Source organism: Eucyclogobius newberryi, unplaced genomic scaffold (assembly GCF_026437365.1).
Source record: "Eucyclogobius newberryi isolate DKJ021-1_F unplaced genomic scaffold, fEucNew1.0.hap1 SCAF_22, whole genome shotgun sequence".
Classification (NCBI taxonomy): domain Eukaryota; kingdom Metazoa; phylum Chordata; class Actinopteri; order Gobiiformes; family Gobiidae; genus Eucyclogobius; species Eucyclogobius newberryi.
Genome location: NW_027315857.1, coordinates 6,494,079 through 6,510,393, shown reverse-complemented (window position 1 = coordinate 6,510,393; position 16,315 = coordinate 6,494,079). Strand labels below are relative to the sequence as shown.

At 43.6% G+C, this 16,315-nt stretch overlaps 2 protein-coding genes across 3 annotated transcripts in view; both read right to left on the bottom strand.

Moving 5' to 3' along the window:
- The window catches only part of LOC140371834 (glucosidase 2 subunit beta-like), a 210,895-nt gene extending 200,574 nt beyond the window's left edge, over nucleotides 1–10,321 (bottom strand). For both annotated transcript variants that reach the window (XM_072459045.1, XM_072459046.1), the window contains exons 1-5: nucleotides 10,140–10,321; nucleotides 9,278–9,394; nucleotides 4,669–4,764; nucleotides 3,375–3,432; nucleotides 2,128–2,245 (exon numbers count right to left, since the gene is read on the bottom strand). In XM_072459045.1, the coding sequence (XP_072315146.1) occupies nucleotides 2,128–2,245; nucleotides 3,375–3,432; nucleotides 4,669–4,764; nucleotides 9,278–9,394; nucleotides 10,140–10,287 (537 nt within the window). In that variant the 5' untranslated portion in view covers nucleotides 10,288–10,321. The remainder of the gene's footprint in view (nucleotides 1–2,127; nucleotides 2,246–3,374; nucleotides 3,433–4,668; nucleotides 4,765–9,277; nucleotides 9,395–10,139) is intronic.
- Nucleotides 10,322–11,216: 895 nt separating this feature from the next.
- LOC140371964 (doublesex- and mab-3-related transcription factor A1-like) lies at nucleotides 11,217–12,958 on the bottom strand. Its single transcript, XM_072459205.1, has 2 exons — nucleotides 12,265–12,958; nucleotides 11,217–12,116 (listed from the first exon to the last, which is right to left on the bottom strand). The coding sequence occupies exons 1-2, from the start codon at nucleotides 12,737–12,739 to the stop codon at nucleotides 11,365–11,367; spliced, it is 1,227 nt and encodes a 408-aa protein (XP_072315306.1). The 5' UTR covers nucleotides 12,740–12,958; the 3' UTR covers nucleotides 11,217–11,364.
- Between the last annotated feature and the right edge of the window lie 3,357 nt (nucleotides 12,959–16,315).

Below are 16,315 nucleotides of genomic sequence, written 5' to 3'. Positions count from 1 at the left end.
ACACCAAATAAATGAGGTATACTGTATCCGTCCGCAAGTGCTGTGCCGCCGCCGACTTGTCCTGGCAGCACATGGTGTACCAAATCATCTGAAGCCTCTCTATGTTCTTTGAGTGCTGTCACCTGTTCCTATATTTTTGCCAAAAGGAAGATAGATGGATGTCTCGGTGGAAGAATATTCTCCGTGGGCTAAGACGCATGGAGCAGCAGGTGTTGCGAGCGTGTCTGGTCAAAACAATATCACAGAACACAAGCTGCTCGTTTTGAAGCGGAATCATGGAGAGCGGCGAATGGAAAAAGGGAAATTAACCTACATTCTGGTTTAATCAAGACATTTAGCCGCAAAGCCACATAATAACACCCTGTGTGCAGAAACCGTAGTCAAGGTGAGAAGCTAATGGGATACTTTTAGATGATACAAGCGCTAATGGCCTGTTTAGTGTCACAGAATCAAAAATATTGACTATTATATTACGAAAACCATGGTATGAAAATGTGTGAATACAAATTAAACTTCAGAGGTTGTCATTTTTCATGTTTGCCTTTATATTTGGGATTAAACTGTCCACAAAAAAAACAGACTTCCTCGTTATAATGAAAAGGGAAAGATGTACGCTGGACCGACAAGTGTTCTACAAAGGCTTTATCAGTGTGCATTCATGTGATTTTTGTAAATAAGGCACAATAACTGTCATAAACTTCTTGGAATTTAAGCAGTGATGGGTCCGGTCGGTGCTGGGATGGTGGTTCTAGTGCTAATTACACACATTACCCACATTGTCTAGAATGAATGTGGCGTGTGAGTCGAGGTCAAATGTATTTGTATAACACTTTACAGCTGCTAAAAGTGATGAAAACAGAGCAAAAAAGTAAGTTTTTGATGAGGTTTGGTGTTGAGGGGCCGGTTGTTCCACAGTCTGGGGGAAACAACCACTGTGTCCAGGGCATATCCAATAGGAACAGGTCAGCAGAGCGCGGCGAGGATGTGCGGTGATGACATAGACTTGCAGCCTCGCCTATGTCGGTCGACCTCAGGGCAGCTGTGGCTACAATAGTAGTTTAGTGCCACTGAGTACGGCGTGGATGAATAATGCCTGAGTTGTAACGCTATTTCAAACGTCAAGGAAAGCGCAATTGAAGACGAACAGAACTTTTTAAGAGATTGGCTTAAGGTACAACACCTTAAAGCCTGAATTGAACCTGAGTATTTCATAACTATAGATAGTAAAATTTATCAAATTATACTTTTTATTCATGTATATATTAGGGATATCAAGATTATTAGGTTTTTCAATCATTGTGATTATTCAGGTCACAATATAATCATCAGAACCCAAAAATAATCATTGTGACAATCAATATCTAGCCCAAAAATAGACTGAAAAGGTAATTAAATGTAAAGGTGTTTTTCTCACATTTATTTTGTCTTTCAGAAAGTTCAGATTTGTAAAGCTGCTCACAACCTTGAGGAATGGAAACAGGTTAGACCACGGGAAAGAAAGAAAATTTAATATTCTACTGTTGTTTGATCACAGTTTCAATAGTCGTGATTGTTTTTTTCTCACAATACATGTAACATTAAAATTTGATTGTATGTATGTATGTATGTATGTATGTATGTATGTATGTGTGTATGTATGTATGATTATAATTATAATTATATATATATACACACATATATATATATATATATATATATATATATATATATATATATATATATATATATATATATATATATATATATTGCATTATTATTATTAACCATACCTTCATAATGGTGTCAGGTTATGTTAAAGATACTACCTCAACATAGTAAAGCAAAACAAATTAAGAGCATAAACACTTGCTCAATGTTCCGGTCGAGGCATCTGCATAAAGCTTTTGTGTTTCCCAATTCCACTACAGCTGATTGCAGTATCACTTTCGAGTATTTCATATTCCAGGGTTATCATTTCCGTGAGTACCGGCAGAGCAATTGTTCATTCATTTTCCGTGCAGCAGATGCAGCGGTTTGGAGTGTAGAAGATAAACTGCGCACGTATTGAGCCGCGCCGCTGTAGCCGGACCGCGCGCGCACTCTCGAGCAGGACGTCCTGTTGCACTGGGATGTCATTACGGGCCGTACCTGCTTCTCCCTCCAGAGCAGCACTCCCTCCTCGATGAGCTGCTGTTTGAGTCTGAGCCCCTCGTCCAAGGCCCTCATCTGGCCCTCCACGAACGCCCGCTCCCTCTGCCCTAGATTCCTGAAGAGCAAGAGAGAGAGAAGATATGCACTCTATTCATTACCAGAGGAAAAAAATAACACCTCTGCTATGGCCACACCGAGATGGCCCAATTCAATATTTAAGGGCCACACATTGCCGTAGCCGGAAACCAAATGGGGGGGGGAGTGAAGTAAATAAGATGCTGCGTGCCCGGGCTAAATTGTTTTTGCAGTCTGCCACAACACAATACGAGCGCGGAGCTTGTGATAACGTAATGAGGTACGGTCGGGATGTTGTTTTCAGAGGACGGCGAGAATAAAACCGCGGCGTATGTATATATGAAGAGTTGGTCCGGAGAGGTTTGTGGCAACACAGAAATGACCAGCGTTCTCGTAAATATGGTTAGGCGTGTGCTCGAATGCAAAAGGCGCTATGTATGCTTCTCACAACTTAACACAAACAGCAACAAAATGACATAAAAAAATAATACAAATTTAAAATATTATCTTTATGTATTTTAATAAATAAAATACATAAAGATAATACTTTTCAAAAAATATGTTTTTAAGCCACTTAATTGTTTTATTTTATTATTTCTGTTATGTTTTTTTTATTAGTTTATTTGTTGGTTATGTATTTTTTTATTGTTTATATTTAGTATATTTTTTATTATTAGTTTATTATTAAAATTTATTCTTGGGATATTATGCCTCTTTCTTTATTCCCCAGCCTTATATTGTCATTGAACCAGTGCTTCTTAATATTTTTGTTCAGTTTGTTGTGGCCATGAACATTCAAATTCAATATGCAAATACAAACTGTTGGGTTTTTTTTGGGGGGGGGTTCTATTGAGATTGCAGTGGTCGAACATTTTTGCAGCATTTACACAAACCTCTCTGAGCAAAAAAATGCACCATCACGTTTTTGTTGCACCTATAGCATTATAGTAAGCTCCACCAGTAACACGCTGCTTTATTGCCACAGTGGCACTACGCCCCCTGGTGGTAAAAGTATAAACCCGCCGCCCTCACACAGGATCACATGAATTTCACCAATCGCACTGCTGCTATATTAAGTGCTCATATGCTCAGGCCTGAGTCGTGTTGATGGAGAATCCGTGTCCGCGTGTTATTTTTCAATATTCGCTCTCGGTTGTGGTGGAACTGACCAGCACGAGTTCTGGCAGCGAGCGGGGCTGTTGTACTCGTCTGAGGCGTCGCAGCAATCTGGCTCAGGAACAGCAGAGGAGAGCGGTCCAACGCACGAACAAGAGAAGAGAGAGAGAGAGCGTGCACAAGATATCAGCCACAAGAACAAGACAATATGCTTTTATTCATAATGCGTCGGGTCTATTCAAAGTCACAGCATGGGAAACAAACAGGGAGGTTGGGTCGCTCGTAAATAAATTAAATAAAATAATAAAAATGTATTGTGATTCAACTTGATCAATTCAGTCCATTTTCAACAAGCACAAACAAGCTCTTTGTGATGATGCACAAGCTAGGACAATCTATATTTCAAAGAGGAAAGGATCGGGAACATTAGCTGGCATAGAGAACGTATAAATAACATGCAAGATGCAATAAAGGCTTTACCATGGTGATATGATATCAACAAGGATCACTAAAAAGCAACAGGGTGTTATTAAACATTGAGATACTATCAAATATTTAGAACAAAGTAATACATGTTAATGTTTAGTCTGTAATTTAGTTCATTCAGTGTATGAATAAGACTAACTAAGATGATGCTTAGATACAGTTGATCTCATCACGTTTTTTAACCACTAGCGTGAAAAGGCATTTTCTATCTGACACAATGTACAACAAAACAGTTGTGTGGGTTTTCTGAAAGCATCGTCTGATATTTAAACATCTGTGATTCGACATCTCCATTGGTAATATAAGTGGAACAGTGCAGTCTGAGAAAATGTAGGCCAAATTCTCAGATTGTGCTTTACAAGAAGAAGCAAGGGAGGCTGGGAGATGGAATAATGGCGATAGAAGCAGAAGGCTTTAAGACACATCTCCCACTGTTCTTTTATAGTTCTTGTACGTTTTCAGCACAAGGACCAGTGATGTGACAAAGAGACAACACTATATTGATTTTAAACTAAGTCAAGTACCACTAGAGCACACATTGAATTAACAAAAGGACTGCAATGAATATTTATTACTCAATTTAAAATTCTGTGAACTATAAAATGCCTTCTCACTTTAGATTTCCATTTGTAATACACTGTGGAGAGGTGCACAGTGCAAGTACATCAATGAATACATGAAATGGGATTTATTTCTGGAATAAAAATAAATCTGTTCACCGCTGAGTCACATAAAGTTGGCCTTCTTGTCCTTGAAAGACAGTGGAGCAGAAAATCCTATCGCCAAACTACTTTGCTTCAAAAAGCTTCTGTAAAGTTCATTAAGGTCCACTTTAGAGAAAATACTATTTAGAAAGCTCACCGCAGATGCCATCGTTGACTCGTGATGACGGGATGTAGTGTGGGCGGAAACCCAGGTTAGTGCAGTAGAAACGGCCTCGAGGACAAGCCGACGTGCCTGAAAAAGTGTGGAGAAAGGTTAGTGTGACAAAGATTTAAAGAACAAAGAATCAAGTAAAGGAATAAACTATCTCTGCTCTCTATGTGTTAACAACATCACCTGCATTGCTTCAGCTACTGCTAATCCTTGGATCAAAACTGTCATTAAATAGTCATACTAGGACATAAAGGTTTATTGATTATTCACATTGTTTTGTAAGCAAATCATTTAAAAAGCAATAATCAGATGTCAATGTATTCAGTGTAATTCCTCAATTGTCCAGGAGTGGTCCATTATAGAAAAAAATGTGGTGTTGTCATTTGGACATTGTTTTTTTGTATTGTTTTTTAATGAAGTTGTTTCAATTCTGAGCCAAGAGTCATTCTCAATGTGCTGATCAAGTCTGAGAACTCAGATATTTATACTACTCTGAGTAGGCCCTACCCGCTGGGCGGCGCCTCCTAATAATAGTTGACTCTTGGATGAAGTCAAAACGGCTTTTTTTTTTTTAAAAACAGCGTCCAGATGACTACAGCTGAAGCTTTTTCAGTTGTAGTCGGGTATGTACATATTTAATTTCATCTTTATATTTGGAATAGTATATTTGAGTGAAATTTGATCCATCCATCTTCTGCCCCTTTATCCGGGGCCAGGTCACGGGGGCAGCAGTCTGAGCAAGGACTCCCATACTTCCTTCTCCCCAGACACTTCCTCTAACTCCTCCAGGGGGATCCCAAGGCGTTCCCAGGCCAGCCGAGAGACATAGTCTTTCCAGCGTGTCCTGGGTCTTCCCCGGGGCCTCTTCCCGGTGGGACATGCCTGAAACACCTCCCGAGGGAGGCACCCAGGAGGCATCCGGAACAGATGCCCGAGCCACCTCAGCTGGCTCCTCTCGACGTGGAGGAGCAGCGGCTCTACCACGTCTAAGAGGTCCCCCCTTGTGGCCGATCTCCTCACCTTATCTCTAAGGGAGCGCCCAGCCACACGGCGGAGGAAACTCATTTCGACCGCTTGTATCCGCGATCTTGTCCTTTCGGTCACTACCCAAAGCTCATGAACATAGGTGAGGGCAGGAACGTAGACCGACCGGTAAATAGAGAGCTTTGCCTTTCAGCTCAGCTCCCTCTTCACCAGAACAGTCCGATGCAGCGACTGCATCACTGCAGCCGCTGCACCGATCCGCCTGTCGATCTCAAGCTCCATCCTTCCCTCACTCGTGAACAAGACCCCGAGATACTTGAACTCCTCCACTTGGGGCAAGGACTCCCCACCCACCTGAAGAGGGCAAGCCACCTTTTTCCGGTCGAGAACCATGGCCTCGGATTTTGAGGTGCTGATTCTCATCCCAGCCACTTCACACTCGGCTGCAAACCGTCCCAGTGCATGTTACAGGTCCGGGTTTGATGGAGCCATCAGGACAACATCGTCTGCAAACAGCAGAGATGAGATCCTGTGGTCCCCAAACTGGACACCCTCCGACCCCTGACTGCGCCTAGAAATTCTGTCCATAAAAATTATGAACAGAACCGGTGACAAAGGGCAGCCCTGGCGGAGTCCAACATGCACTGGGAACAGGTCTGACTTACTGCCGGCAATGCGAACACAGCTCCTGCTCCGGTCATACAGGGACCGGACAGCCCTGAGCAAAGGGCCCCGCACCCCGTACTCCCGGAGCACCCCCCAAAGGACACCCCGAGGGACACGGTCGAAAGCCTTCTCCAGATCCACAAAGCACATGTGGACTGGTTGGGCAAACTCCCATGAACCCTTGAGCAGCCGATGGAGGGTATAGAGCTGGTCCAGTGTTCCACGACCGGGACGAAAACCACTCTGCTCCTCCTGAATCCGAGGTTCGACTATCGGTCGGATTCTCCTCTCCAGTACTTTGGAATAGACCTTACCCGGGAGGCTGAGGAGTGTGATCCCTCTGTAGTTGGAACACACCCTCCGGTCCCCCTTCTTGAACAGAGGGACCACCACCCCGGTCTGCCAGTCCAGAGGCACGGTCCCCGAACGCCACGCGATGTTGCAGAGACGTGTCAACCAAGACAGTCCTACAACATCCAGAGACTTTAGGTACTCAGGGCGGATCTCATCCGCCCCCGGAGCCCTGCCACCGAGGAGTTTGCGAACAACCTCAGTGACTTCAGCTTGGGTGATGGACGAGCCAGCCTCCGAGTCCCCTGTCTCTACTTCCTCTTCGGAAGACGGGATTAAGGAGATCCTCAAAGTATTCCTTCCACCGTCGACACCGACGACATCCCCAGTCGAGGTCAGCAGGCCTCCACCCGCACCGTAAACGGTGTTGGTGAGACACTGCTTCCCCCTCCTGAGGCGCCGGACGGTTTGCCAGAATTTCTTTGGTGCCGACCGATAGTCCTCCTCCATGGCCTCCGCGAACTCCTCCCAGGCCCGGGTTTTTGCCTCTGCGACAGCACGAGCCGCGGCTCGCTTGGCCTGCCGATACCCGTCGATGACCTCCGGAGACCTACAAGCCAGAGTGGCCTGATAGGCCTCCTTCTTCAGTCTGACGGCATCCCTTACTTCCGGTGTCCACCACCGGGTTCGGGGGTTGCCGCCACGACAGGCACCGGAGACCTTGCGACCACAGCTCCGAGCAGCCGCATCAACAATGGAGGCCGAGAACATGGTCCACTCGGACTCAATGTCCCCAACCTCCCCTGGGACATGGGAGAAGCTCTCCCGGAGGTGCGAGTTGAATACCCTACTGACAGAGGGCTCCACAAGACGTTCCCAACAGACCCTCACAATGCGCTTGGGTCTGCCAAGTCTGTCCGGCTTCCTCCTCCGCCAGCGGATCCAACTCACCACCAGGTGGTGATCGGTTGACAACACTGCCCCTCTCTTCACCCGAGTGTCCAAGACACGCGGCCGGAGGTCAGATGACACGACAACAAAGTCAATCATTGACCTCCGGCCTAGGGTGTCCTGGTGCCATGTGCACTGATGGACACCCTTGTGCTTGAACATGGTGTTTGTTATGGACAATCCGTGGCTAGCACAGAAGTCCAATAACTCAACACTGCTCGGGTTCAGATCGGGGAAGCCGCTCTTCCCGATCACCCCTCTCCAGGTGTCACTGTCATTGCCCACATGGGCGTTGAAGTCCCCCAGTAGAACAACGGAGTCCCCGGTCAGTGCACTGTCCAGTACCCCTCCCAAGGACTCCAAGAAGGCCGGGTACTCTGCACTGCTGTTCGGCCCGTAGGCCGCCACAACAGTGAGAGACCTGTCCCCCACCCGAAGGCGGAGGGACGCGACCCTCTCGTTCACCGGGGTAAACTCCAACACGTGGCGGCTGAGCTGAGGGGCTATCAGCAAGCCCACACCAGCCCGCCGCCTCTCCCCGCGGGCAACACCAGAGAAGTGGAGCGTCCAGCCCCTCTCGAGGAGATGGGTTCCAGAGCCCAAACTGTGCGTGGAGGTGAGGCCGACTATATCTAGTCGGTATCGCTCAACCTCCCGCACAAGCTCAGGCTCTTTCCCCCCCAGCGAGGTGACATTCCATGTCCCCAGAGTTAGTCTCTGTGTCTGGAGATCTGGTCGCCGAGGCCCCTGCCGTCGACTGCCGCCCAGATCTCTCTGCACCGGCCCCTTATGGATCCTCCTGTGGGTGGTGGGCGCACGGGAGGGCGGCCCCACGTCGCTCTTTCGGGCTGTGCCCGGCCGGGCCCCATGGGGTAAGACCCGGCCACCAGGCGCTCGCCATGGAGCACCCATCCCAGGCCTGGCTCGAGGATGGGGCCCCGGTGACGCCAATCCGGGCGACGTAAATGGCCTTGCTTTTGTCGTCATCTTAAGAGGCTTCTGAACCGATCTTTGTCTGACCCGTCACCTAGGACCTGTTTGCCTTGGGAGACCCTACCAGGGGCTTGAAGCCCCCGACAACATAGCTCCCGGGATCATTCGGGCACTCAAACCCCTCCACCACGTTAAGGTGTCGGTTCAAGGAGAGGGTGAAATTTGATTAAAAACACAATTAAAAAGTTAAATAAATACAATTATAGCAGCTTTTAAATGTTGACAGAAAATTTAATTTTCAGTCAACTAATTTTAATTTTAGACATTTAGACATTAATTTAGACATTTAGACATTAATTTTAGACATTTAGACATAATAACTAGAATTTTATTTTGCAATGGGGGCCCTGGTTTGACTTCATAATTATAATCGGGTTCCATCCTGAAAAGATTGAGAACCCTCTAACTATTGCATTTGAAAGACAAAGTACAAATCATTTCAAAATAACAATCTCATATTCATCTTTGCCACATTAGTTTGCACTTATTTGCAGAATGTTTCTTGTCACGTGTGAAAAATAAGAAAATAAATCAGTTTATTTGGATCAGATGGAACTGTTTACATGTAATTTAAATAATCTAATACAAATCTAATCTTAGGTGCGCAGGTAAACATTGCCATGGAAACACAGCTGAGACCAAATAAACCAAATTACAAGATGTTTACATGTTAATTGATGAGTAAAATAATGTCTTTAGTGTAACCCACCTGGCTCATCAGACCCGTCCTGGCAGTCACAGTAGTCATCGTTCACCTGCTCAAACGGGATCATTTTAGACCCGTCTATGCAAAGGAAGGACTTCTTCTCTCTATAGAACCGTTTATCTGGAATTCAGAAACACAAAGTCAGTTCATGAAAACGTTTAAGTTTTCTCTAAAGTGACCACCTCAAATTGTGCAAAAAGGACACAATGTTGAATGTGCTGGGACTTGGAGGGACAAATTCCGGAAATCTAGGGTGCGTTCACACTTATTGTTATTTGGTGTTGATTTTAGTCCTGGTGTGCACTTGCTTTGGTCCTATTATAGTCCTTGTTTTGTTCTGATCAATTCCAGGTTTAGTGTCAGCAGGTTTAGTCTAACTTTGATGTGGTGAATGAGTGAACATAGATAATAACTACCATAATACCATATGATTTTCATGTTTTTTATCAATCAAGTTGCAACTCTAAAAGCCAGTACACCCAAACAGTTTTGACTTTGATGTGTGAGAAAAAAATGTCAAACCTATTTTATACATAAGACATTCTCTAAATATGCGGGACGAGGGACAGGGGATAAATAACAAATAAGGGATAAATAAGTGGACTAAATGGCTATGCAGGACAACCAAAAGAGGGACAGGTGTCACAGGATGCTACAGCGCTAGAAACACTGGCAATACCATAATAGTCATAGGACAGTATTGACAGCTTAAAGACGTGCACTCATCTATTTACTCAGATTGACACCAATACGCCTGCATAATGTCACCGCACCTGCAAATCTTACTGAAAATAATATTAAGAGCTAGCGTTGATTCAGACGTAGCTAGGTTAGGTTAGCTGACATCCCGGGTCCGCAAACTTACACGAAGATGAAATTCCCCTTATTTTCCTCGAGTCCACGAGATCTGACCAAAACAGAGCTGTGACAACAATGTGAAAGCGCATGTTAAAGATGAAACGAAGAAAATTGTGCCAGTTTTCATTCATGAGTTTTGATCTCATGATTTGCATCGAACATTTGAATCGAACTGCAATGATTTCCTGAAACAAGTGGTCACGTGACAACAGCGCGGCATCTGATTGGCTGTTGGGGAGCACCATGACAACTGAGCGACCAATGGGATGGACCGCACTCGCGCACGCTGCAGTACCACAATATTATGAGGCTGCACGCTGATTCTAATGTTTTAATTGGTGGATGTGGATTTTGAACTAGGGAATCGCCTTATTCTGCACAGATTCTGCATGATTTTAGGTATTCTACTATTTACTTTACATTTACTGAATATTAGATTACCTTTTATTTGTCCCACAATAGGGAAATTCCAGTGTTGAAACGCAAAGCAGAAGAAGACAAGAAGAAATGGTCTATTTAAACAAACTTAAATCTAATGCAAGTTGAGAGAAATAATAGTACTTGGAAAATAAAGAAATAAATGCTTTTCAGGGTCTTTTCTTGCGGACAACATTAACTACTATTACTTACTGGTCAGGTTTTAGTTACTCTTGGTGACAATAGCTTTATGTTGACTACAGATTTGAACATTTGTGTTTCTTTCACCTCTCCTTCAGACATATTTATTTTCTATTTTTTCATGGTTTATTCTTTAAAGATAAATTACTTTGTGCATTATATAATGTTTTGTCCTTCCAATTACATTAATTTCAAGTTATAAATCAGATTTTATTCAGTAATTAATACCTTCATTTTCTACCGCTTGCTGGAGGCCAGCTCATCGCACGGTTACTTGTTAATAGTTTTCAAGGTAGGTTTCAATAGGTCAAGTTAAGTTTGTTTCCGCTATAGGCTTGTCCTTTAAGTATTTTCAGTCTTTATGAAATCCTTACCCCCTGGACTACTTATTTTAGACTTTAGGGTTTTGTTTACCACCGGTCAATTAAATACTTACTTTACATAAAAATTGAATAGGAAACATGCATTAATGTGCTCACTTTATTATAGTATTACCCCAACAAGAAATGTACAATCTTACATATTTATTAAAAATAAGTAATCTTTACAAAATGTACAATAATATCAAATAATAATGTAAAAAAGACTTTGAAATGCATATAATATTGTAGTTTTCATTTATCATTGAGTCGTGTGTACAAACCAGCATTACATAGTGACTCTTTGCTTTGAAGATAGGACAGGTCTCGGATCATGTTTGGGAATGGGTACGAGTCCAGCGGAGGGCGCAGGGGGAACACCGGCATGAGCCCAGACGTCACATACGGAGACATAAAACCTGCCACACCTGCCGCACTAGCATTGGAGTAAGCTAACCTGAGGGGGCCCATGCTGAGGCGAGGGCCAAGGCTATACACGCTGTCCCCTGCTGCAGTTGTGGGGGTCATGTGCACTGCAGAGAAGGCCGATTTGTTGCCCTGGGCACTGAGAGCTCCAGGCAGCCCCACAGGAGGCCTCACTGCGCTGGGATCTGTGTCAATTTTGTTCTCTTTAGAGCTCAGGATAAGTTCTATCGATTTGACAATGTCCCCCTTGCAAGTCTGCACTGTCGACTCCAGCATGTCCCGTTTTTGATGTGGGAAGATCTTGGCCATGATGTCGGTGGGGTCTCGCTCTGCAGTGAGTTTGTCCGACTCGTTTCCCGACTCCAGGTCTGAAGAGGAAGACCGCTGTGGACTGTCTGAGTGGTCCGAGCGCTGGTCGAATCGCAGGGGTGGACTCGGGCTGCTGTCGCTGGGTGAGGCGCATTGGTCCTGGTCTGGTGATAGCTCTTTCTCATGGGGAGATGGGAGTCGGGAGGAGCAAGGTGCAAACATTGGGTGACCCATGTATCCACCATAAAGTGGAAAATTGTTCAGCTTGACATCTAAAAGAAGAGATACGTTGTAGGGTAAGGATTTGAAACCTTTATTTTGTCCAAAATAAATTCAATAGCTTAACACACAAGCATAAGTCCAACATGTTTATACTGTATATTCAAATGTGCAGTTCCTTAATATTCCAAAATAACTTACCATCTCTTTGGTTTTCACGGACAAAAACTTCTAATCCGAGAGGATTGTGAGCAGCTGGTGCAGGTGCAGACGTCCTCACAACGGAGCCCTGGGGTACCCCGCTTTCCCCGACAATGCCCGCTCCTCCTGGGTACATCATTCTTAGCTCGCGGGCCTCATTCTCCTCTTGGGCCTGCTGTCGTCGTAGAGCCACCTGCGCCGCCATCACCCTCTGCCTCTCCGCGATCAGGGTGCACTTGGCGCACACACAGTCCCTCCAGCGACAGAAACGCTTGTGGCCTTTTAGAGCCGAAACGACGCCGTGGTTCCTGCATCGGGCACACTTGGGCGTGCGCGGGTAGCCCCTTTCCAAAGTGGGGTTGCAGGCCCGGAGAAAGAGCGGAGGTGGTCGGAGTAGAGAAGGGGTCATCGGCATGCTACCCAGGGGCGAGGTGCCGTGCGGGGACAGGCCGAGGGGTCGGATCCTGCTGTCCATTGCTGCTCTGAGTGGAGAATGACTCTAATGACACTGGCTCCTTGGTGCAGCTCCTTAAATGCAATTCTCCAGGTGGCTGGGTCTGAAACTCAACACCCTGGTCCCGCCTCTTCCTTCTCAGGGAGCTAAAGCCCTATCATGTTTATTTGCACCGAGATGAATGGTGGCTTAATCTGGTGGAAATGAGCGCAAATGCAGCTGCAGGTTAGAAAAAAACTAGAGGAGCGTCCTGCTGACAAATCTTTATACAAATAACTACATTTAACAGGCTTTAAGAGTTTAACAGACAAAAAAGACTAAAAGAAATTCAAACACGCAGATTTAAAATGATCGAAACTTGCATTATTGATTTTAAAATAGAGGGGCAAGTGCATATGGGGAATTAAATCAGATCATAATGGTAATTCTTATTAAATAATGTTGTTTTAATGGTTGAGTTTAATTCAGTTTAATTCTCTGACAACTTTCAATTAAAGCAGATTAGCATTTGTCATAGCCCACAGCTGTCCTAAATTGTATTGTATGTCTATTTACACTGGAAGTCTGCCTCCACTTAAGTCACAGAATGGCACTGTTATAACGATGGCAGAATTTATAAGGTGTTGCCACAGGTCTTCTCTAATCTTTCACTCCTGTAGAATAAACAAGTTGCCTCAGGTTAGTCCCCTTCACAATGCTCCTTACAATAGCCATTTTGGTTTCCCCACTGAGCAATGCATATTCACGAGGTGGATGTTTTTAACACAACAATGGACCTAATCGTCGCAATGAAGAAACCAGGTAATTATCCAACCTGGTTATTCTGTTGAACAAATCACCGGTACAAAAGACCCATCTGTCAACAAACACTCAAGATTGACGGATTACTACTCATACCTTGTCACATGTTTCATTCATTTCTCTGCATTCTGACTGGATCCAGTTACAAGCAACAGATTGCCTTACTATTATGGCCATTATTACACAGTGGTGTGAACTTAAGCAGAAAATGACAAGTGACAAGTGACTATGGGAAAATGCCCAATGCAGAGTCCAAAAATGTGTGCTGTTATTTCCACTGTTTAAAAAAAAAAAGTTACATCTACACCTACATGTTTTGGTAATATTATAGGTAAAAGAAACCTAAATAAATACAAAACATAAAATACTATTATAATATTAACTCGTAAAATGCTTTGTTCATATCAAGATACTAAAACTGCAGCAATGGATTTAAAATGTATATCCTTCAGCTGTTTTCATAATCCAAAGTTTAATGCAAAATATCCATCTCCATGGAGACAGGCATTTGACCACCAGGTCAAGTTACGGGTCAGATCTGTGTAGAGGCAGCCTCATTTATGGTAAGAATAAATGTTTTTCAAGGCTTTTATTTTAATTGTGGCATACCATCCACAAGAAAATGCACCTTTGCACTTTAAAAACATGGTCTTAATTGATTTGAAGTATTTTTATACTCGCCCGCTCATCTTTCCAAACCTTTTCAGTTTTGGATATGCATCAGAAGTTACTGAAGTCAATACAAAATGCTTCCAATCATCAACTATCGGCCTGGTCCCTAATTATCTGCAGATAAGAGAGCAACATCATTGGTGCGTTTGTAGCTGCAGTGCCCTCCTCTGAATAATAGATGTGGGTTAAAGAGCCCGTGGATGCAGGCACGCCAACCCCCTTGTGGCATTTTTACTGCGATAATGATTCCCTGAAGAGCATCTCTGAGGAAAGGCCTGCTGCAGCAAAAAAAGAAACACAAATCGCTATTGGCACAAAAACACGACAACTCTGTGCTATTATTAGCCGTTAATATGACTACACTTACCGTACCAGCGTATAGGCGAAAAACATGAAGGGTGCTTACGGGATACTTTAGTGGCTGCCAATTTAGCTCTCGCATCGAGTCCAGCTATATCCAGGAAGTTACACCAATTACCTACTCTGTGCTATAAGTATTGTCTTGGTATAAAAAGAGAGTTTTTATGTTCGTTTTGTTTTGACAAAGAAAGTAAAAAATCTTTATCTCTGACATTAAAGGTACTCTGTAATCTACGTGTAGCTTTGATGGAGAGCCCGCTACCTCTTTGCCTCCATGGAGATGCTATTGCTTTGCCTTGAATGTTCCTCATTATGGCATATTTAAGTTTAATACAATACTTTATAACATTCTAGGCACAGCAATATCATGGAGGCAAGTAGACGGCAAACCCTTCACTGGAAAAGTTAGGTGTTTTTATTTTTATTTTTGGTGCACATTTTAAAATTGTGCCTTATTCATCGAAACATCCCATAACATAATGGTGTTTTACTTACATTATATATATATATTTTTATATTTACGATTCTTATTTATTTTAATCATCTTATGTTTTCACACTTGCCTAACTCCTCATTAACCTGCAGTGATAAAGCCAGGCTACACCTTCACACTTGACTCCTAGAGGGCAGATCTGCTTTTCCTACTTTAATTCCTCAAGTCATCCCCGACTATTGTCATTTACGAAGTGGGGGCCATTGAACAAGTTCAAACTGTCAATGTTTGGTTAAGTTAGCAGGAGACGGAAAGATTTTATTTTTAAGAATTTTTTTTAATCTGATATTGAAAACTCATCTGAAATTGAGCCTGTCTGACCTTCTAAATTTATACTTATCCAGGCTTGGAACATGTGCTCAATTTCTGTTTTAATAAAATCAATGAATAATATTGTTGTCCAAAATCCGAACTGTTCTGGACTTTCTCTAGTCCCCTGAGCTGGGCAGCTGCAAGAGCTTGTTCAGAGCAAAACACTGTTACTGCTTCGCTGCTCCACTCAAACAAAAACTACATTCTTGTTGTCAACATCAAACTTCAGAACTCTAGACTGGCAAAATTGAGTTAAATTGTACATAAACTTAATTAAAATATGAAAATGCTGTATGCTGTGAGTGTAATATAACTTGTTATAATCACTTTCTGAATTAATCTCAAACCGTATCTAAAAACACAGGTGATATATCTTGGTTGACAAAAGCCTAACTATTTTACAGAGTTCATTTACATAGAGAGCCTGACTGAACTTCTTTGGATTTGTGAAGCTGCATTATGTACACACCCGCACGTTGAAAATCACACAGTGTTTGCAGGATACGTACTGGTATTTGTCATAACAACACCAACTCTCTAGCACAAGGCGAGATTTCAAATGAGCAAGCAAGAATGCTATTTGCAGAAAGATGCTCGCGGAGTTAGGGTCCTGGATGGATAGGGGTTTCGGCGCTCCAGCCTGTGCACATTATACAGCCAACATGGAGATAATCTAAAATGCATCCGTCAACACGTGGAGAGCGCTGAAAACATAAATAAAGGCCAGTGATGCAGATGCACGTGGCTGTTTGGATGCACACGCTGAGCTTATCATTTCATCCAGTGTAAAGACGAATCCCAGTTTGAGTTTTGTGGCTGGCAAGTTTATCCAGGCACCTCGAGCTGTCGCACAGCGGTTATGTACAAGCCGAGTAGGCGGTAGGTTATAAAGGGACAGTGTAGGATGGGATAGAAATAAGTGTGATGGACAATTTAAATTACTAGTTGTAGACCGTTTT

Bases quoted from the DNA above. Each gene is read 5' to 3' on its own strand.
- LOC140371964 (XM_072459205.1), bottom strand. From the start codon at position 12,739: ATGGACAGCAGGATCCGACCCCTCGGCCTGTCCCCGCACGGCACCTCG. The intron at 12,117-12,264 runs GTAAGTTATTTT...CTCTTCTTTTAG, and splicing joins CCGTGAAAACCAAAGAGATG to ATGTCAAGCTGAACAATTTT.